This window comes from Vicugna pacos, chromosome 9, assembly GCF_048564905.1.
Source record: "Vicugna pacos chromosome 9, VicPac4, whole genome shotgun sequence".
Classification (NCBI taxonomy): Eukaryota; Metazoa; Chordata; class Mammalia; order Artiodactyla; family Camelidae; genus Vicugna; species Vicugna pacos.
Window position 1 is genome coordinate 9,034,089 of NC_132995.1, and position 21,663 is coordinate 9,055,751.

Consider the following 21,663-nt stretch of genomic DNA (forward strand, 5'->3'; position numbering starts at 1 on the left):
ATGATGCTTAGCGAAAGAAACATACAAAAGATCATTTACTGTACAATTTCATCATATGAAATATACTGAATAGGTAAATCGATAGTGACAGAAGGTAGGGGAGGTTATATATATAGCTCAGTGCTTGAGTGCGTCCTGGGTTCAATCCCCAGTACCTCCATTTAAACAAACAAACAAACAAACCTAATTACCCCCTAAAAAAAAAAACAAAGACCAACATAGTGGCAGAGAGTAGATTCAGGGTTGCCAGGGGCTGGAGTGGGAGAAGGGGATGGGGAACCACTGCTAATGGGTTACAAGGATTTCTTTTTGGGGTGGTGATAATGTTCTGGAACTACACAGTGGTGATGATTGCCCCAACCTTGTGAACATACTAAAAACCTAAAAACTGTTGACTTATACACTTTTAAAGGGTGAATTTTATGGCATGTGAATTGTATCTCAATAAAAAACAAAATTTTTGAAAAGTGGGGGAGACCCAACAGTGGCCACAGCCCATAACAGGCCACTTGGTTCCAGCCAAGCCCGGGCTGCCTTCTGACTAGCACTGGTCCACGCTGACCTGGGGAGGACAAAGCCTGTCCCTCCCCCTCCCCTCTTGGCCACTGCAGCAGCCCCTTCCCCAGGACCCATTGCCTGGCAAATCCAGTCCTTGAACTGAGCCCTTCAGGCCTTGGAATCTTAACCTCTGCCCCACTTAATCCTAACCTGCTGTCTACTGAGCCCTCGAGCCCTCACTGGGGCTGGGAGAGCAGCAGTGATGCTAACCGTAATCCATCCCAACTCCATTTTTTTTAATTTTTAGGTTTTTAAATTTATTATTTTTGATGGGGAGGAGGGAGGCAATTAGGTTTGTTTGTTTATTTAACGGAGGTACTGGGGATTGAACCCAGGACCTTGTGCATGCTAAGCACACACTCTACCGCTGAGTTATACCCTCCCCACCCAACCCAAATTTTACTGAGGTGAGTGATCACTCTCTCAGGTCCAACACCTGGGATGCTGTGACTGAGCCCTGGGAAGGCCACCTAAGCCTAAAACCCAGCCTTAAAAGTAACTTACCCTGCATCGAACCCCATCCAACCCCCAACCCATTCTCAGCCCCATCTGACCTGCCAGCTCCATCCCCACAACTTCCAGTCCTTACCTTTGACCCATCCCCATTCGTGCACCCAGTTGACAGATCTTTCCTGAGCACCTACTCTGTGCCCGGTGTGCATCAAGGGATGTAAAGATGAATCAGGTAAGCCAAACCTGCTTTGAATTTACATTCAATTGGGACAGTCGGAAAATCTATCAGGGAGACAGAGGAACCTGATCATTTCAGATTATAGAAGGTGCTGTAAAGGGATTGAGAAATCCCAGCAACGTCCTGGGGGAGAGAGATTACAGGAGGGAGCAGAAGTGCTTTTGCTGGTCGAGGAATGTCTCCTTTGAGGAAAGGACGCTGGAGCTGAATCCTGGGTAATACGGAGGGAGGGGGCCATCTGGAGACTTGGGGACAGGGGCTTTCAGGCAGAGAGGACCACAATTCTGAAGCCATGCCCAGCGCCACCCCCTGAGGCCTCCAATCCCAGCCCCTGGACCCAAAAGAGTATTCATCCATGAGCAGGGAACCCAAAAGAGAGCTTTGGGCCCACATCCAGTGTGGAGTGTCTCTGCGAGGTACCCAGGATGGTGTTGTCACCTCAGGAGGTGTGAAGAACAGTCAGGGGGTGCCAATTCCGGACTGGGGTGTGGTGAGGGTGGGGATCTGACAGCAGCCTTGTTCTTCTTCTAAGCCCAACCACAGCCTGGCCTAAAAGGGCAGACAGATAACAAGTCCTTCCCGCCCCTGGCCCCAGAGAGGGAGGGGTTTCCTGACAGGAAATTGACCTCCTCTTACCCCCCCTCCTCAGATCCAAGCTCTCAGCAGTCCCGGCTGAAGTAGCCTCAGGACAGGAGAGCAGCAGGGACAGAGGGACATTGACAAGAAGGTGAGTGTGCGGGAGGAAGGGCCCTCTGAATTTGCGGCTGGACCAGAATTTGGGAGAAATATGTGCCCTGAAGCCAGGAGAGGCTGGGGACTAAAAGAGAATCTAGGGCCTGACCTTGGGAGGGTGCCAGTGAGAGGAGAAAGGAGCGGGAGGAGGGTGCAGGGAAGACCTTGGGGTCTCTGAGGGTCCAGGCTTTGAGGGTGCCGTGGAGAGCCTGCAACACCAAGGGACAAGCGAGAAGTGTCATTGGGTCGGATGCTCTCTGAGCTCAGGTAGGAAGGCTGAGGCCAGAGAGGGATGAGCGCTTTGCTCCATCCCCGAGAGATGAGGTCTTGGAAGTGGGAGTGGGGACGAGGGTTGGAATGGAGATGGAGCAGGAGACAGAGATGGGGACGAGGTTGGGAGTGAAGATGTGAATCAGCTTGAAACAGGCTGGGCTGGTGACAGAATTGTTTGGGGGCAAGGTCTGGATTGGGGTTGTAGAGGTCTGGCTTGGATACACAATTTGTAAAGGCAGTTCCCTAATCCGGACACTGGGGACTGGAGGTGATGATTTCTGCAAACAGGTTGGCCCGTCTGCACAGGGTTTGGAACTTTGGGGAAAGGCTGGCAGCAAGGAAAAGGAGGAGGAGCCCAAAGAGGGAAGCTCTGGTGGCCAAGACATCCTGCAAGAGCTGGGAGGCTGGGGGCTTGAGGGATGCCTCGGAAGTGAGTCAGGGGCTGGGCACTGGAAGGCAGACGAGGGGGCTGGATGGGGCAGGATGTTGGAGTCAGTTTGCAGAGGTGGGTGTTGGAGCCAGGAAGGGGAAAGACGTCGGGGACAGTTTTGGGAAAATGTTGCAGCTAGGTCTGGGGATGTTGGAAATGGTTTGGGCATATTGGATCCAGTCTGGGGGTGGATGTGAGAGCCAGAGGGGGAGTGTCAGACTTAGTTTTGGTGAAAAAAATCTAGTTTGGGTGATGTTAACTTCAATTGGAGGGAAATTGGAGCCCCCTGTTTTGAGTGAAAAGGTAGAGTTTTGGGGGGGGCAATGATGGAGCTGGCTCTAGGGGATGATGGAGCCATTTTGGGGATAAGGCATGTGGAAACCAGTCTGGAAGATGAAGACTGAGAAATCAGGGTATGAATAGTGTGTGTGTATAGGGGGCTGGTATCGATTTCCCACAGCCGTGGGGGTGCCAGACAAGGGTTGCCATGGTGACTGCCTCCCTGGGGGATCAGGGACCAAGGAGATTGGAGAGGCTGGGATGTTGTTTCCAGGAACAGGAGGCTTGAAAAACAACAGCTAAGGTCTAGAGGCTGAAGTCAGGGAGGAAAGAAGGGGGCTCCTCACTAAGAAAGGAAATGCTCTGGCCCACGGCTCAGCCAACTTAGGGCCCCTTCTGCATTAGCCTTACCTGAGGCCCCCCATGCACCCCACCCACTGCCCAGTCTTGACCCTGCCCCTCATCTGCTCAGAACCCATCCTGGTTTAAAACAACCTACATGTCCAGCCATAGAGGGACGTGTGAACATCTGACACTTTACACAGTTTCGTCACAGTAACACCGTGGAATAGTATGCAGCACTTAAATCAGTTAATGCCACAGAGACAGGCATGGGTAAATCTCCCATGTATCAGGTGAGAAAAAATAAAAAGCAAGTTACAGGGGATACACCTAGCAGGACAGTGTTTATAGAGAGTTTGAAACCATGTAAACAGTATGTTTGTTTTCTATACTTTTCTGAATGTTTGGACTATTTCATCATTTTCAAAAGCACCCTTCCATGGCTCCCCAGTGTCCTTGGGAGAATGCCCAAGCCTGCTCCTTGCTGACCTCTCCAGTTTGATTTCTCATTCCTCCTACCTCAGAAGGAATGGAGCCCTTGCCTTTGTTTCCTGTTTGGCACCCATTCATTCCCAGAGGGCCTGCCCTGGGAGCTGGGGACAAAGTGGTGACCCAGATCAGCCCTGCCCCTGCCCTCTTGAGGCTCACAGTCCAGTGGAGGACACAGATCCATCCCTGGACAGCGATGACCCAGAGTAGGAGTCCTGAGAGGGGGCACCTGACTCAGCTTGGGCATCCAGGAGGGCTTCCTGGAGGAGATGGCATTGGAGCAGTACCTAAAGCCTGAATGGAACATGGAAAACAGATTTGCATGTAAAAGGACCAGTACATGCTGAAACCCAGAGGCGCCTGGAGTAAGGAGGAGGAGAACGTGGATCAGCACTGGTGAGGTGCATGGCTGGCCAGCGAGAGGGCTGGATTTTGTCCCGAGGGCACTAGGGAGCCACAGAAGGTTAAGAGAGGGTGAGGAGCAGGTTTGAGCCTTAACAAGATCCTCAGGGGTGGACTAGAGGACTAGAGGCTGGAGACCGAGGAGGAGGCTGAAGCAGGGATGCAGGAGGGGCTTGGACTAGGGTAGGGGCCATGAAGAGGGAGGAGACAGGGATTTAGGAGATGGAAGGGGGAAGACTTTGGAAGCTTCAAGCCCCATGAGGGCAGGGACTGGGTCTGCTTTGGCCACTGCTGTATTCTCAATGCCTACACAGGGCTGGGCCCATGGCAAATACTTAATAAGTGTGCGTGTGTGTGTGTGTGTGTGTGTGTATTAAAATCTACATAATATAAAACTTATCAAATTAACCATTTGAAAGTGTACAATTCAGTGGCATCTACTACATTCACAATGTTGTCGACCATAGCCACGATCTAGTTCCAGAACATTTTTATCTCTCTGAAAGGAAACTCTGGACCCATTAAGTGGTCAGTCCCCAGTCCCCCTCTCCCAGCCACTGGCAACCATGAATCTTTCTGTCTCTGTGGATTTACCTATTCTGGACAAAGAATATCCCCAGTAACTGTTGGCTGAAAGAATGGATGGGGTGGGGCAGAGGGGACAGGGGTACTAACTGAACAGGGGACAGGAAGCAGGTGCCCAAGTGTGTGAACTGGATGCCTGGGTAGACAGTGGCACGGGGCTTGGGTCCCTATGTACTCTCTGCCCTTTGCTGGCTGTGCCACTTTCGGAAAGATGCTTCTCCTCTCTGAGCCTATTTCCTCATGAAGTAGGAGGGTCCACTGAGATGTTGAACACTCCAGGGCAGGAGCAAGGTAGGGAAAGGGTCTGAATGCCCATGCTCTGGGGAAAGAACCCGGGATCTGGAATCTGACAGGTCTGATGAGAATCCCAACTTTGTCCCTGAATCACTGTGGGACTGGAGGCAAATGCCTTCTGAGCCTCAATTTTCTCATCTGCAAAATGGGCATGATGATAGTCCTCACCTCATGAAATTGCTGCAGATTCAAGAGGTAAATTCTCAGACCATGCTAGGCGCACAGAAGCACTGTCATCAACACCACTTGTCATCAATACCATCGATGGTCCATTGTTTTTTTCCCAGGTCCCTGCCTGTCAAAATGCCCATTCTGAAGAGTCTAGGGGTGGCAGACTCTAAGGTGTCCCGAGCGGGGACACTGCCCCTGAGGTCCTCTCGAAACCCCTTTGAGGAAGTTTCAGGGCTGGAAGAGGAGGCTGAGGAGCTGGGTACCCTGCCCAACGGAGCATCTTGTCGCCGCCGTGCCACCCTGGAGAAGCTGGCAGGCCTGGCCCCCTTCCGGCTGGGCAGAACCCCTGGCCGGCGGGCGGGCAGCCCCGGGGACGAGCAGCCTCGCTCTTTCCTGGGCCGTGTGCTGACACCTGGGATACGCAGGAGCTCGGCAGATTTTGGCCTCCTGGCCAGGCTTCAGGGGATCCGAGCCCACGGCGATGAGGAGGCAGCTGGGGAGGCTGCTCGGAGACTGGCCTTCCTGAGACTGGGGCGTGGGCCCAAACCCCAGCGGGTGTCACTGGCAGAGCGGGTGGTGCCTGCAGGCGAGGCGGCCCCCGAGCCCCCCCCCAAGGTCCCGGAGCCCCCAAAGGTGAAGGAGCCATTGTCAGGTGAGTTGGGAGTCCTGGCCCAGACCTGGGAGAATCACCGTGTCTCCACCTGTGACCCCATCTCCATTTACACCCGCAACTTCCATCTGCCCACCTCCATGTACACGGCCACCCCATCCCCTCTGCAGTCCTAATCCCCCTCGCCAAGTTCCAGCTTCAGCCCTATCTCCACCCTCATCCTCAATCTGTCCCTCTCTCCACCTGCCATCTTCAACCTCACCCCCTTGTCCAACCACCACTGAATCACCAACTTCAGTCTCATCTCCTCCAATCCCCCTTTCCATCCCCGATTTCAACCTCTCTCCCTTGCTACCCTCAAATTCAACCTCAACCTCATCTCCTTTCAAAGTATCCACATTTGTCCTTGACCTTGCCCCTTGTCCCTCCCTAACCTCTAACACTCCACCTCATTGGCATCCTTAGCCCCAGCCATGGCCTCAAACTCCAACCCCCACCTCAGCCTCCTCCTTCATCCCCCATCTCTTCTCCTCTCCCACCTCACTCTGAACCCCAACTCTATCCCAATCCTAACCCCCTAGCCCCTGCCTCCACCCTCAACTTTATCCTTCCTTCAACTTACATCCAAACTTCATCTTCAAACTCACCTCCATGCCCAATGTCTACCTTCGTCTCTCAACTACATCCCCTCAAATCTACCACCAACTGTGTGAGTTTCCTGTTAGTACCACAAACTGGGTGACTTGAAACTATAAACATTTATTCTGTTGCAGTCCAAGAGGTCTGCAATCAAGGGGTCGGCAGGGCCATGGCCCCTCTGAAATCTGTAGCGGACTCTTTCCTTGCCTCTTCCAGCTTCTGGTGCTTTGCTGGTCATCCTTGGTGTCCTTGGCTTGTAGCCGCGTCACCCCAATCTCCCATCCTCACTTGGCTTTTTCTCTGTTTTCACATCATCTTCTCCACTGTGTGTGTCTATTTTAGCGTCCAAGTTTCCCTTCTTATAAGGGCACCAGTCATACAAAATCAGGGCCCCACTCTATGACCTCATTGTAACTTGATTACTTCTTTAAAGAACCTATTTCCAAATAAGATCCCATTCTGAGGTCCTGGGGGTTAGGACTGTACATATGTTTTTTCTTTGGGGGCAATAAACACAGTTCAACTCATAATGCCACCTGAGTTGTATCCTCAGCCCCAATACTACCCCAAAACCCAATGTATTCCTCAGTGCCTTTTTGGTTTCCACCCATACTTCTTTCAACCCCATCAGTAATCTCCACCTTGAGACACATCCACATGCTTATTCCCAACTATCCCTTTCTCCAAAGGCCATCTTTAACCTCACCCTTAACACCCAATACCATGACAACAGCCAACTGGTCCAGACCCATGCCACGGCCCATTCCTCTACTCTCATTTCATCCTCAATTCCATCCCCGTGCGTAACTTCAACCTTTTCCCCCTTCAGTCTCACTCCTAACCCCGACCCCAGGATCTCAGCATCCACCTTCAACCCCGTTTCCCTTCCCAACTTCCTTCTTCAGTCCTAATCCCATTCCTAGTCCCTCCCAGCCCTCATTTTCAACTTTAACCCCAAACTCAACCTCATCCTTCACTCTTAATCCCATCTCCACCCCACCCCGAGTCCCAATCCTAACCCCTCCATGTTCAACCTCCAACTTCAACTCTGTCTACATTTCTAACCTCAACTCATGTCCAAATTTCTTCAGACTTGCATCCATCTCTACCTTCTTTCATCCTCAACATTCACCTAAACTCATCTCCACCTCCACCCTTACCCTGAAACCCCAGATGCCATCCTCAATTCCTTTCCCACCTCCCTCTTCAGATTTCACCCCCCACCTCACCCTAATCCTAAACTCCCTCACCCCAACCCCCACCTTCATCCCCATCCTCATCTCCAGCCCCATCCCTGAAACTCCATCCACATTCCCAACCCTGTCCCAACCGCTGCCTTCATTCAGCCCCACTCCCAACCCTGCCACTATTTCCCCCACCCCACCCCCCTCCCTAGCCCTCCCCCAATGGACATCCCTTGCTGCCCCAGCACTGGAGAGCCCTTTCTTCGTCCTCTGATGCCCTCCACATCCTGGCTAGAGACTATTTCAGCCCTTGCTCCCGAGGGACTGGGAGGGCACCGCAGGGAGGTGAGAAGGGGGTGACTGGAGCCCCCGCCTTCTGGAAACGGATGGGCAGAAATAGCACTGGCCAGGAAATAGTTTCTCTGCCAGGGAGGAAGTGGAGGGGGGTGGAGGTGTTGAGGGGTAACCCTGGGCCACTGGGACCCTCCCTCTGCCTTCACTCAGAGGCCTCCCAATCCCATGACTCTCCTCTCTTGGCAGAATGTGAATCATCAGAGAGCCAGATCACCCCTACAGCTGTCCCCACCCACAAAAGACCCATCTCTCGTCTTCATATCCTCTTCCCACCTCCAAACCCCGACTCTGCCCACCAGTCCACTGGTTCTCCATCCCTCTCCCTCCTTACCCGGCTCAGACTGTCCTCCCTTGGCCATTGGACCTCCTCTGATGCCTTTCTTTGGCCCTGTTGCACTTTTTTTATCCTATCCGCCCTCAACTCCTCTGACTCCTACTCATATCCTAACCCACTCCCTGATACCCTCTCCCATGCCCTGACCCCTGATCCGAAGCCCTAACCCTCTCCTTCTTCAACCCCTTGCCCCCTTCGTACTCCCCTCACCATCCTTTCCCTAATCAGACCCCTCCAGTCTTTTGACCTGCTTCCCATATCCAGACTCTCTCTTCCATCACCAAACCCCTTCCCTTCCCTAACCCTCTCCAGTCTCCTCCCCCATGTCCCGACTCTCTCCCTTGCTCCCTCCTCTGCCCCTCCCCCATCCTCCCTCCCCAAGTCCCGACCCCTCCCGTCTTTCTCTCGGTTCTCCTCACCCTCCTCCCTTGACGTCCTTCTCCAGCGCAGATTTGCCCACCCTCCTTCTCCCCAACCACCCCTCAACTACCTCTCTCCTCCCCTCCCCACCCCCAGCCCCCGACCCCTCATCTGACACCCGTCTCTCTTCCCCTTCTGAAACGCCCCGACTCCTCTCTCGGCCCCACCCCTTTCCCCCTCCCCTAACCCTCTTATCCTCACCTCCTACCCCTTCTCATTCTCCACAACCCCTTCCCCGCGTCGTTTTCCTGCCCCTGATCTCCCTCTTTGTGCCCACAGTGCTGGAGATCCTGAGCTTGATCCAGCAGCGCGAGCTCGCGCGGGCCGACGAGCACATCTTGGAGCTGGAGGCCGAGGAGCTGGCGTCGTCGGGGGGCGGCGCGCCGGGGCCGCCCAAGGCCGAGGGCGCGAGCGGGGGCCGCCGGGCGCGGGACGTGGCTCTGCTGTACGAGGCCCTGCAGCGCGAGCTGTGGGCGCTGGTGCGCGAGACGCTGGCGGGCCCCGGGCCGGGCGCGGGCTCCGGGCCGGGCGCCGTGGCGCAGCTCGGCCAGGTGCTGGTGCAGGAGGAGGCGGCCGACGGGCGCCGCGGACCCGAGGCGGCCCGCAAGCTGCGCGCCCGCTGGGCCGAGGCGGTGGCGCGCGCGGCACGGGAGCGGCTGGAGGCGGCGGCGCCCGGGGCGCCCGGGGGCCTGGCGGGGCAGCTGGAGGCGCTGCGGGGGCGGCTGCTGGAGGATATGGGCGTGGTGCGGGGCCGCCTGGCGCCCTCCTACCCCGCAGGCCTGGGCGCCTTCGGCGTCTACCTGCGCGGCTACCACGGCGCGCTGGCCGAGTGGATCGGGGCCGCCGCCCGACGCAGGCTTCCCCTGGCCGACCGCTACGCGCTGCTGCACTGGCACAACCAGGTGTACCCCAGGTGAGCTGGGGCCGCCGCAGACCGCCCAGCCTAGGGACCGACTGCCCCAAGGTCGCATAGCTCCCTCCACCCCCCCTTCCCCGGCCTTGGCCTCTTCAGATCCTAAGGCCCCTGTACCTTCAATCCTAGAACCTTAACATCGTTGACCCTTTCAGGCTTAGCACTGGTGACATTCACAATCCGAGACTCCTAGCGCTCTCCGCGCTCCCAGCGCCAGATCCTCAGCAACATGGATCCTTCTGGTCCTAGAACCTTAGCACTGGCCACCCTTCTGGTCCTAGAATATTAGTATTGGATCCTTCTGGTCCTAGAACGTTAGCACCGGCCATCCTACTGGTCCTAGAATCTTAGCATTGTTGATCCTTCCAATCCAAGAACCTTAGAATAGTCAACACTTACGCTCTTGGAATCTTAGCACTGCCCACCCTTTCAGTCCTAGAAACTTAGCACCAATGACCCTTATTTGTCTTGACGCTGTTGACCCTTAGGATTCTAGAACCCTTACACTGCTCCCGCCTTGGACCCTAGGGCATTAGCCCTGGTGACTCTTCCAGTCTTAGAACTTTAGACTTGATGACACTTTCAATCTTAGAATTTAGCACCAATGAGCCTTCGAAACCTAAACCTTAGCTTCATCCCCTGTTGGGATCCCAGACCCTTGACTCTTACAGTTTTAGGACGGTAGCACTTTTGGCCCCTAGAAGTCTATACACGTAGAACCTGAATACCATTGAATGTCCCAGTCCTAGACTCATAACCATTGAGCCTTTGAATTTGAAAACACATCCATCATTGTGGCTGGGGGACGGAATATGGTGATTAGCTATGACTGGGTCGATACCAATTCCAGGGAAAAGTGAGTTAGCCACACCCAAACTGCACATTGGAAGGTGAAGGCAGTGGGTGGTTCCTCAAACAAAATCAGGATGCTGTCACCAGAAGAATGGGACGTTTTGGGAATCCCACTTGGGAGTACGTGTTGATGACATTCACACCCCATCCGTGAGGGATGGAGGGGGGATAGGGGAGTGTGGAATGGTAAGACCTGAGTGAAGTCTGATTTGCAGGGCTTCTGGCCAAGAAGAAGCCATTGGAAAAAGCCTGGTGTGTGTGTGGGTGGTGGGGAGGGGTGGGCAGGCACAGGCTGGGGAAGGCAAAAACACAGAAGTGGGAGTGAGGGCTGCACTGGTCGGGACTAGGAGCGGAGGTGGAAGAAAGCTTCCGTCTGCTGAAGCTCTAGTGGGTGAGACCTTGCGTGTCAGATCATCAAGCCTGGACTTGACCCCTGCAAGTCCTGCCCGGACACCATCCATCAGGGAGCTGACTCAGAGAGCTGGAGCCAGGGGAGCAACAATTCCAGAGACTTCCTTTGAGGGATGAGCAAAGCTGGCCTCAAGAGAGGAAGGGAGTGGCCCAGGTCACATACACACAGGGTGTGAAGGGATGGAGGTGGGGAGGGGTCCAGCTGCCCAATCCCACCTCTCACAGACCTCCCTGTCTCTTACCCCGCCCCAGAGAGGTGCTAGGTCTGGTGGACATGGTCGCCTTGGAGAACGGGGAACTGGGGTCCCTTCTGTCCCCTGGCACCCTTCGTGGCTTGGAGGATGAATGTGTCACAGATGTTAAGGTACCTGGGACATGGCATTGATGACTGAGGGGGGTGCTCTGCACAGAGGGAGGGGTCACACTGAGCTTGGGGCCTCTCCTCTCCCCTCTTCCCTATTTCCATCTCCCTCTTCCCTTTGTGGACTTTGAGTTCTGGCCAAAATACATCAAAATGTACACCCATCTGATCACTTCAGTCTTATGCTCAGTGTTGCATCCCAAAGCACCCAGCCAGATGTCAGGACACACAGTAAAGGTTCAATACATTTGGACCCTTCAAATCTTACAGCAAGAGAGAGTCAGTCACAGACCCAAAGAGTCCCAGAAGGAGGGCATCCAAGCATGTCTGCATATAAGCAGGGCGGATAGTAAATGTGGTTAATAATTGGCCGGGCATTGGCACTGCTGAGCAGAATGGCGCAGCCATAAACAACGAGCCCAGCCACAGGGTTGTTTCCCATCTGAAAGCCAGTCCTGCCCCAGCCACAGATATCAGAATTCTTTGCAACCTGAGAGCTTTGAATCTGCAAACTGAACATGTCTAGATTTTCAGACTCACTGAACTGAAGGCCAGGGAATCAGAGATGTGTAAACCTTAGAATCCCAGGCCCTTGGAATTCCTGAATCACAGAATTTGGAAATCTTGAACAAAGTGTTTTGCTGAACCTGAGAGCAGACTGTTAGAACCATTAGACAATGAGAGAATAAACCTGTAAACCCTCTGGCTATTAGATGGAGGAGGCTCAAGACCACAAACTCTTAATATCAAGTTCCAAATAATAGGCTTAGGAATGGAAGTGACTGGAGTGGTTTTCTGGTCCAGGTTCCTGCCCAGAGTTACCTCGGTGAGCTCACAGGTAGAATCCAGGCCTGCTTGGGACGAAGGTGTGGAGATCTTGCTGGGACAAAGGGAGGGAGAGTATCCCAGGCACCCTGAGTCCAGCCTCTCTCCCACCTCCCCGCTCCAGGCGCAGACTCGGGCAGCCCTGCTTCGAGTGCTACAGGAGGACGAGGAGCACTGGGGGAGTGCGGAGGACTGGTCCAGCAGCCTGGCACAGGATGTGTGTGAGGTAGGGGGTAGGGAAGAGGAAGGAGAATCAGCTGGACAGCGCTGGGCGGGAGAGTGGGACCTCATTCCCTCTTCACCCTTTCTCATCCCCTGGACCATGAAGCTGCTGGAAGAACACACGGAGCGAGCGCCCCGCATCAGCCAGGAGTTTGGGGAGCGGATGGCCCACTGCTGCCTCGGGGGGCTGGCAGAATTCCTGCAGAGGTATGGACGGCTTGCGGCAGGGCGCAGGTCTGGGGGTGCGGGGCATCTGGATCTGGGATTCAACAGAGAGAGGAGAGATGAAAGTGTGTCAGGTCAGGTGGGCAGGGTTGCCTCCACGGGGATCACAGGCTTGCCTGGGCTGAGTGCCCAGCCAGGGACCCCCATCCTGCAGCACTCCATCTGTCATGCCATCCTCTCCTCCTCCCACCAGCTTCCAGCAGCGCGTGGAAAGATTCCATGAGAACCCAGGAGTCCGGGAGCTGCTACCCGACACTTATATCAGCAGGACCATCTCCCTGGTCAATTGTGGGCCCCTCCTGAGGTGAGAGCACCCACAGTGAAAAGCCTCCTTCCCACACTCCCCAACCCCGTTATTGCTAATGTTTCCCATATCATTGCAGGGGCATTTGATACATTTACTGGTAAATACATGTAAATAAGTACATCTATGCATAGGCATACTTTATGCATATACACATATATACATGCATATGCATATTTCATACATACAAGTAAATACATTTAACTATATGCAAAAAAATATATTCCTTTTCCTTAAAAAAAAATACAAGTGGAAGAATATTCAACACACTCTGCCCTCTTCCCCTTAACATCTTGGAGGACTTTGTTAGAGCCTGAAGAGTTTCACATTCCTTTTTCATATCTGAACTGTGTTCCACGGTTTAGACATATTATTATTAATCATCATTTATTTAAGCTGTCCCCAATGGAAGGACAATTGCCTCTACTCTTTTGCAGGGAAAAACTGGGCACATCTGTCAGCCCCCACAAGTGTGGGGACTCGGGGGTACACTCCCAAAAGGGGGTCTGCTGGGATTTAGGCAGAAAGTGCCAAATTGCCCTCCAAACCAGGTTATACTTTCAGCAATGGAGATGGTCATCAAAATAACAATGACAGAAAATGAAAAGGGTAAAATTTTAGATTTAGAGTCCTTTAGAATATCACAGATTTTTAGAATGGAAGCATCCCCATTCTCACCCAGAAAACATCAAGAGATACAGAGACCCAGAGAGACCCCTTCCCTCTCACTACATCTTTAAGCCTCCTAGACATTTCAGGGCCCCCACGACCCCCAACTCTCCAGACATCCTCTGATACCTCTCAGCCCCCAGGACCTCCCCAAAGCCCCTGACTTTCCTCAGCTTCCCATCTGACCTGTCACCCTGGTGCCCCACAAAATAGGGTCTATCTCTGGGGAGACAGGTCCAGGCAGTGGGGGTGAGATGTTGGGGCTCCTTGACTTTTGGCTCTACTGATCCCTAAAGGGCTCTGGCGGAGCGCCTGGCCCGGGTGGGGCCCCCTGAAAGTGAGCCGGCCCGGGAAGCAGCTGCCAGTGCTCTGGATCGTGTGACCCGGCTCTGCCACCGTGTCCTGACCGACCTGCTGTTCCAGGAGTTGCAGGTGAGGAAGGCAGTGGGCTGGGGTGGGGCCAGTGCCAGGACAGGGGAGCATCCCCACTCAATCCTGCAGTTCCTTTCAGCTCATGAGTCAGTGTTGGGGAAACAGATAGGGTGGGGAGGGTGATGGCTATGTCTGGCCATTTGAGGGGACAGAGAAGGGTGCAGGAAGGAAGAGGTGGGAGGATATGATAGGGGGGAGGACAGAGAGCCATCAGCAGGAAAGGGCCTTGGGGGCTGGATGGAGCCCCTCCTCACTGAGGTCCCCCAAATTCCTGGCCAGCCTCTCCTAGACTCTAGAGCCCCATTCACTCATCTCTAGGCTCCTGCGCATGCCCAGAGGGGACTAGGTTCAGAGGTGGGTGAGCGTACTTGGGGTGGGGAAGCTGGTGGGAGTATGGAGGGGGTACTGAGGCGTGTGTGCATGTTGTAACATTTGCTCAATCCGTGTTGTACATCAGAACATGTTCCTCTTCCGCCTAGAACCCTCCATGGCTCCCAGCTCACTCAGGGCAAAAGCCAACGTCCTTGCCATGGTCCCCAAGGCCCTGCATGGTCTGCCCTTTCCCTCTCTGACCTCACCTCCTCCCACTTTCCCACTTGCTTATTCTACTCCAGCCACATCCACCCCATTGCTGCTCCTTAACATGGCATTCCAACCTCAGTACCTTTGCACCTGCCATGCCCTCTGCCTGGACTACTCTCCCTTCTAATACCCACAGAGCTCCTTCTCTCACCTCTTTCAAGTTTTGACTCAAAAGTCACCTTTTCAGAAGGATCTCCCCTGACTGTCCTATTTAAAGTAGAAGCCCCTGAGATGCCCACACCCCCCCACCGCTCTATTTGTCTCCAGAGCACTTATCACCACCTGCCATGCTACATCCTTTGCTCCCCCCCCATCCGTCTCCTCCCATTGGAATGTTAGCTTCTCAAGGGCAAGGATTTGTTGGAATGTTTCTAAAATAGCTTTATTATGGAAAATTTTCAAATACACACAAAAGTAGACAGAATGACCTCTGGTGGATGGACTCCAGCAAGTATCAGCTCCATCTCTTCCCCTGCCCCTCCTGCCCACTGTATTCTTGACACCTTGTATCATCCATCACCACGTCAGCCTGTATCTCTGAGAGATAAGGAACTCATCCCTTTTAAACAAACATAACCACAATGCCATTCTCATACCTAACAGATGAAACGGTCATTCCTTCATATCACCAAATATCAGATCAGAATTCAGATTTCCTCAACTATTTATGATTAGCAAGCACTTAGAGTTTTGTTTATCTTATTTTGCACTATGTCCCCAGGCATTCCCTGATGTGTCCCCAGTGATCCACCCAGGGCTGGGCCACAGAAAGGGTTCAGAGAGTGTTTGTTGAATGACTAAATGAACAAGTATGGGAAAGAAAGTCAGTGAGTGGGCCCAGCTATGCTGCTTCCAGATAGGGGTACTTGGGCAAGTGACTTTCCTCTTGGGATCTCTGTTTGCTCATCTGGAAAATGGGCACAGGAATGCCAGTCTTCTCAGATGGCTGGGAGGAAGCAATGGGCTTGTGGACAGAAAGTGCTTAGCCTGGGTCCTGGCCCTTGGGTATTGGCCATTGTGATCTTCATAAATGTGTAGACTTTATAGCAACAGCAATAAAGTCTGAGTCGAGTGCTGTACCAGGAGCATCGGCTCATTTAATTGGCACGTGCTTGTCAACAAAAGCTCTCAGGCCTCATTTTTGGAGGTTCAGAAAACTGGGGATGACAGATCAGGAAAGAGGTGCTGTTGAGTGGGATAGGAAACTGCTTCAGACCCCCATGGACTGCAGCCCTAGAGGTGTCCTTACACTCCCATTGTCCACCCGACTGCAGCATCTCCCCGTTGCTCCTCCCAGCCTCCATCTCAGGGACAGACCCACTTCCCATCAGCCCACCTCTAGGATCCAGATGCCTCCTTCCCCTCCCCCGACAGGTGGCCACTTACTCCATCCTATGAATGGATCACCTGCATTCTCCTTTCCCCTTTGCAGACCCCCCATTTCTGCCTCAGTCTTGCTCCCTCCCATCCATTTGGGTGAAGCACAAAGCTGACCCTCTCCCTCTCCTGCTTAGAACCTGCCATGGCTCCCCAGTGCTCTCACAAGAAATCTAGGGCTGCTCATTCAGTCCAGGAGGCCTGTGGGCTCTGCTCTGTTGACCTGGCTAACCCCATCTCTTCACTATTTAGTCATACATCCCCTGCCCCCACCACTTAGAAAGGCTCTAGCTTGGTAAAGCTCTGCTGTCTCTGTCTTGATGTTCTTAATATTTGAACAAAAGTCTCCCATTTTCATTTTACATCAGGCCTGTGAATTATACAGATGGTCCTACCACCCACACTGACCTTCTTCCTGGTCCATCTGAAATCTGAACCTTCTTCACACTGGCTTTCCTCTCTGCTTGAGCCACTCCCTCTCCCATCCTTCACTTGACTAATAATTATCTTACGGGCCTGAGCTCTGATGCCCTCTCCTCCAGGAAGCCCTCCTTGGCTGTGCTGACTCAGGCCTCTCCTCTGGGTTTCCTGTACCCCTGGGCTCCCTCCTTCCAGGCATTACCCCTCTGGGTTGTCACTATTTGGGGACAGGTCTGTCTTCCCTTCTGGACTGTGAACCTCAGGAGGGCAGGGCCAGGCTGTCTCTGTCACTGCTGTGTCCTCAGCATCGCACAGCCCTGGTTCAGCTGGGAGCATGGTTTGGGGAGCAAATGTTGAATGGTGAAACCACGCAAAGTGGGCAGAAGGAAGGAGAGTGACGACCCTCTCCCCACTCCGTCTCCCAGCCGCACTTCAACAAGCTGATGCGCAGGAAGTGGCTGAGCAGCTCTGAGGCCCTGGATGGCATCGTGGGCACGCTGGGCGCTAAGGCCCTGGCCCTGCGCAGGATGCAGGATGAGCCTTACCAGGTGCGTCTGCTTGTGCGGGGAGGAGTGCGGGGTTGAGGGGGAGGAGGGGGGCAAAGCGGAGAGGGCTGACATGGGGGCACTCTTTGGGGGCCGGTAGGGGGAGTCCGCGTGCTGACTGGGGGGACAGGTCAGGGGTCACCCATTGGGAGACCAGAGGGCTGCCAGGGGGCTGGGGGCGGGGCGGGGCGGGGTTCCCGTTGGATGCCCCGCGTGGGCACGGGCGGTTGGAAGCGGGGAGAGGGGGTAACCGGCAGTTCACACCTCCTCGCATCTTCCCGGGTCGCCAGGCGCTGGTGGCCGAGCTGCACCGGCGGGCGCTGATCGAGTACGTGCGGCCCCTGTTTCGCGGGCGCCTGCGCTGCGGCTCCACGCGGACCCGCAGCCGCGTGGCCGGGAGGCTCCGAGAGGACGCGGCGCAGCTGCAGAGGCTGTTCAGGCGCCTGGTAAGTGCGGCGCGGGGGCGGGGGCTCCGAAACCGCGGAAACCCCTTGGCTTCCGGGAATCCCCGGACTCGATACCCAGGGAAGGGGGCTTAGAATAAGACCCTCACCCAACTTTCAGCCAATAGTAGCACTCTGATCTTTACCCTCTGCGGGTAAAAATCGGCTTTCTCGAGGTGAGAGTTCGCTCTAGGCGCGAATAAGAAAAATGGTCCCTATGCATTGCTATGGGGATTAAATCAGTTAAGTTTCAGTAAAGTCTTAGGATCTGGGGTCCTGAACGTTAGCTATTACTATGAGCACAGATAAAAGCTAAATGCAACAGAAACTCAGAATGCTAGCGTTCCCAAATCCAAGCATTTAAAATCACCAAATCTTGTTTGTACCCAGTTGCAATCAGCAGGACCGGAAAAGCCTCACTTAGTGGCTATTCTGGGAGTTTCTAGCCGAGAGCCCTTGGAATTAAAAAAAAGTTTTTTCGGAGGAGGAGAAAGAATTGTAGATTCACGTAGGAAAGAGTGCAGAGAGACCTCTGGCATACCATATTCGGTTTCCCCGATGGTAACATTTTGCAAACTTGGAATAGGTTTTGAGGGGTGTCCCCGAGCCCCAGATTATCTGCAAAACCAGGAGTAGATTATATTATGGGTGCTCCTTCAAATTTCCAAAGTTTCCAGGTCACCTCTGACCATAGTCTGCCCTCTGCCCGGTTTTAAGGACAAGACTGCCGGGAGAGGCGAGGTCTTGGGAGGCTGTGGTTTTGAGGGGTGGGTGTTGATTGGGGCGAGAGTGTAAGCCAGGCATTTTCTGCAGGAGTCCCAGGCCTCGTGGCTGGACGCCGTGGTGCCCCGTTTGGCCGAAGTTCTGCATCTGGAAGACACGCCCAGCATCCAGATGGAGGTGGGGATGCTGGTGCGGGACTACCCAGACATCAGGTGAGATCCCCACCCCCACGCCGGCTTGGTTCCTTGTTGCCCGCGCTGCCGCCAGGCCGAGGTCTCCCGGTGAGCCTTGGCATCCGTCCCTGCGTTTCCTGCCTCTTGGGCGAGGGAGGGAGGCGGCGAGCGTGTCTGACGGCCGTTTCCTGCTGGAACCAGGGCATTATTAATACGATTTCCCTCCTTCTCCTGCCGCCGCCGTCGCTGCTGCCGCCGCCACCAAGGCTCGCAAACAAACAAGCAGTCACAGGAAGCCCAGGGCAGGGGGGCGCGGGGCCGCCTGGCGGCAGGAAAGGGCCGGCCCAGCAGGGGAGCCGCGGGGGACATGGGGACACGCACGGGCACACGGGCGCACACGCACTGGGACGGTGGCAGGCGCCATTCAGATCCTGAGGGACCGTTTCCTTTCTCCGTGATCCTCTCTGAGCCTCAGTGTCCTCCTCTGTTCCGTGGGGACAATAGTACTTTTTTTGTAGGATTATTGAGGGATTCGTCATGGTCATTACCACTATCAGCATCATCATCTATGGTGACAGCAGTCACAATACCAGTTCTTGCTCGAGTCCTAACGTCAGACCTCAGAAAGCATCTTACACACCCACCCTATTAGAAAGGGTTATTTTAGAATAAAAGCTATTTTTGGAAAATATTTACAAGTAAAAGGCCTCACTGCTCTAAGTCCTTGGTACCATCCAAGTCAGGCAGAAATTAAGTAGCTTACCCCAAATGCCACAGCTAGCAAGCAAGCAGCAAAGGCGGGACATGAACCCAGGCAGCAGGCTCTAAAGCTGGTGCCCTTGACCACCACACAACACTGCCGCTTGTAAGCGGTGGTGGCAGTGGTGGCACTCTTGCAGTGAGAGTCAGGCAGACAGACGTTCTCCACTCAGAGAGACAAACCCCACAGGACCCGGGAGTGATGCATCAGCCAGGGTTGAGGGCGTGGGGTTGAAGGTGAGGATTCTGGAACTGATTCAGGATGCACGGTTCTGGTTCTGAGATGTGGGGCTCATGTCCTTGGAAAAGCACAGAGGCCAGGGTCCCAGCACTCCTGCTGGATTGAGGCTTCTGAACTTGAATCAGAATTTGAACACGAAGCTCAGTTTGAAAGGTCTCCAGCTGGGCTGCAGGGAGGGGTTCCAGAGCTGAGTTTTGGGGGCCATGTTTTGTAGCTCAGTTAAGCTAGCAGGTTCTCGAGCCCCATTTTGGATGAGTGTTTTGGAGCTGTGGAGATTCCAAACTTGGGATGTGGGAGGGTGAAGGCACTGAGCTGGGTGAAGGGAGGTGGTGAAGACTCCAGAGCTCTGTTTGAAATGAAAGTTCTGGAAAAGAATGTTGGGTTCAGGATTTCGAGTTAGAATCAGATAGTGGTTCTAGAGTTGAGTGTTGGATCCTTGATCTAGAGTTGAGATTGGGTGAAGGGAAAGTTCCATTGTGTTAGATTTAGGTGCAAGGATTGTGGAATAGAGTTCGTTTTGAGCACCTAGTTTCTAGTTGGAGTGAGGGTCCCCAAGGTGAATTTTAAGTTCTGGAGTAGACTTTTGGTTGAGAACAATTCCAGGAATGGATTAGGGGTGAAGTGAGTGTTCCAGGGTCAGAATTTGGATGAGGGCTCTGGAACTGTAATGGTGAAGAAGGTTCCAGCCCTGGCCTTGGGGTGAGGTGAGGGTTAGGATGGGGGTGTGGTGAGCATTTCCAGCCTAGATTTGAGTGCTGATGTGGGGCTGTTCGTGATGAAAGTGAAGATGACGTTCAGGTTGCTACAGAGTCCAGAGCTTAAACAGGTGTGAAGGTACCAGAATGGAAATTTAGGAGCTATCTGAGCTAAGTCGGGGGTGAAGATTGAAGGTTATTTAAATAATTAGGAACTCAGATGGGGTGCAAAGGAAGATTTTTGTGCTGGGTTTGGAAGTGAGGGCTCTGACATCCGTGGTGAGTAGGAGGATTTGGAAATGGTTGGGAGGGGAGTTCTGGAGGAGGGCTGGGATGGAGGTGGGATCTAGGGGGCCTGGCGGGAGGGGTGGCACTTTGGAGGACTGGTATTGGAGGAGGAGAGGGGCTCTAGAGCTAAGACAGGTTCTGGAACAGATTAGGTGGGGTCCACAGGTGGGCTGGGAGTGTGTCTGAATCAGAGAGCCCCATGCACCTGTCCTCTCCTCTACCCACAGGCAGAAGCACGTGGCCACCCTCCTCGACATCCGTGGCCTGCGCCACACAGTTGCCCGCCATGAGATCCTGGCGGTGGCCCGGGACCTGGAACTGTCAGAGGGGGGAGCTCTGTCACCCTCTCGGGACCATGCCTTCTTCGCAGACATCCCTGTGCCCCGGCCACCTTTCTGCCTCAGCCTCCCTCTCTCCCTGGGCTGCATCCCCCTCTCCCGGCTGGCCCATCTGCCCTGGCCTCGGCCTCCGTCCGCATCACAGCCCCGGGCCCAGCACTGAGACACTCCAGGCTCCGCCTGGGCACCACCCCACATCTCTGCTGCTGACAAACCGTCCTCCTGGCTCCCTGCCTGGGACCACAGACCTCTGGGCGGGAGAGATCCTTCAGGGTCTCCTCACCTACCCTCAAACGCCCTGTCCAGAAGAGAAACAGGCCCGAAGGAGCAGGACTTGTCCACGGCCACGAAGCCCGCCCCCAGCACCACCTCTCTAGCCCAGTGTGTGGTGCGTGGCGTTTTGGAAGGCTCTCCAGAAATATCCCAAGCCCCCCCTTTCCCCTCACCTCAAGGTCTGGCCTCAAGCCAATGTATTAAGGAACGTACGATACTTAGAATAAAGAGGTTTCTATTTAACACAAGGAAGGGCTGAGTCCCCAGTGTGTGGGGGGAGGAAGGGCCGGGGGCAGGGCCCAGGGCCAAGGGCTTCTCACACGCCCACGGCCGGGCTGGGGTCCAACTCTCGGGCAGGGCAGTGGAGGGCGAGGGAGGCCCAGCAGGGCCGCCTTGTTTATACTAAGTCCCCAGGGCTGCGTGACTCCCCGGCAGGCCCTTGGCCTCTCTGAGCTGGGGCCCCTCATTTTGGTCAGTCGCAAAGCGCCTTCCTTTCTGGGTGGAGTGGTTCCACCTTGGCAGCCCCCGCCCCTCCCCCGTCCTTCACCGGGAAGCTGTATCAGAAGAGGAAGGAGGTTGGGGGCAGGGCTGGCGGCATCCAGGGCGCCCTCCTGGGTTGACGCAGGAAAATCTCAGGGTGGGAAAAGTTCCAGCCACTCACCCCCAGCCCCGCCGGATCCTGGTCCCCACGGAGACCTTGAGGTCACCTCCTTGCTGACCTCTGCCCCTCCGGCCCAGTTGGACAGCTTGTGATGGATGCTTCCTGGTGTGGCTCTTTTTTTTTTTTCTTCCCTGCGAAATCGGA

General features: G+C 54.5%; 1 protein-coding gene across 1 annotated transcript; it reads left to right on the forward strand.

Annotated features, from left to right (window-relative positions):
* Positions 1–1,925: 1,925 nt before the first annotated feature.
* EXOC3L2 (exocyst complex component 3 like 2) lies at positions 1,926–21,106 on the forward strand. The gene is made up of 12 exons (XM_072968766.1): positions 1,926–1,976; positions 5,363–5,898; positions 9,067–9,700; positions 11,216–11,327; positions 12,274–12,375; positions 12,478–12,578; positions 12,790–12,900; positions 13,866–14,001; positions 16,806–16,928; positions 17,216–17,371; positions 18,182–18,303; positions 20,475–21,106. The coding sequence occupies exons 2-12, from the start codon at positions 5,379–5,381 to the stop codon at positions 20,746–20,748; spliced, it is 2,391 nt and encodes a 796-aa protein (XP_072824867.1). The 5' UTR covers positions 1,926–1,976; positions 5,363–5,378; the 3' UTR covers positions 20,749–21,106.
* Positions 21,107–21,663: the final 557 nt, after the last annotated feature.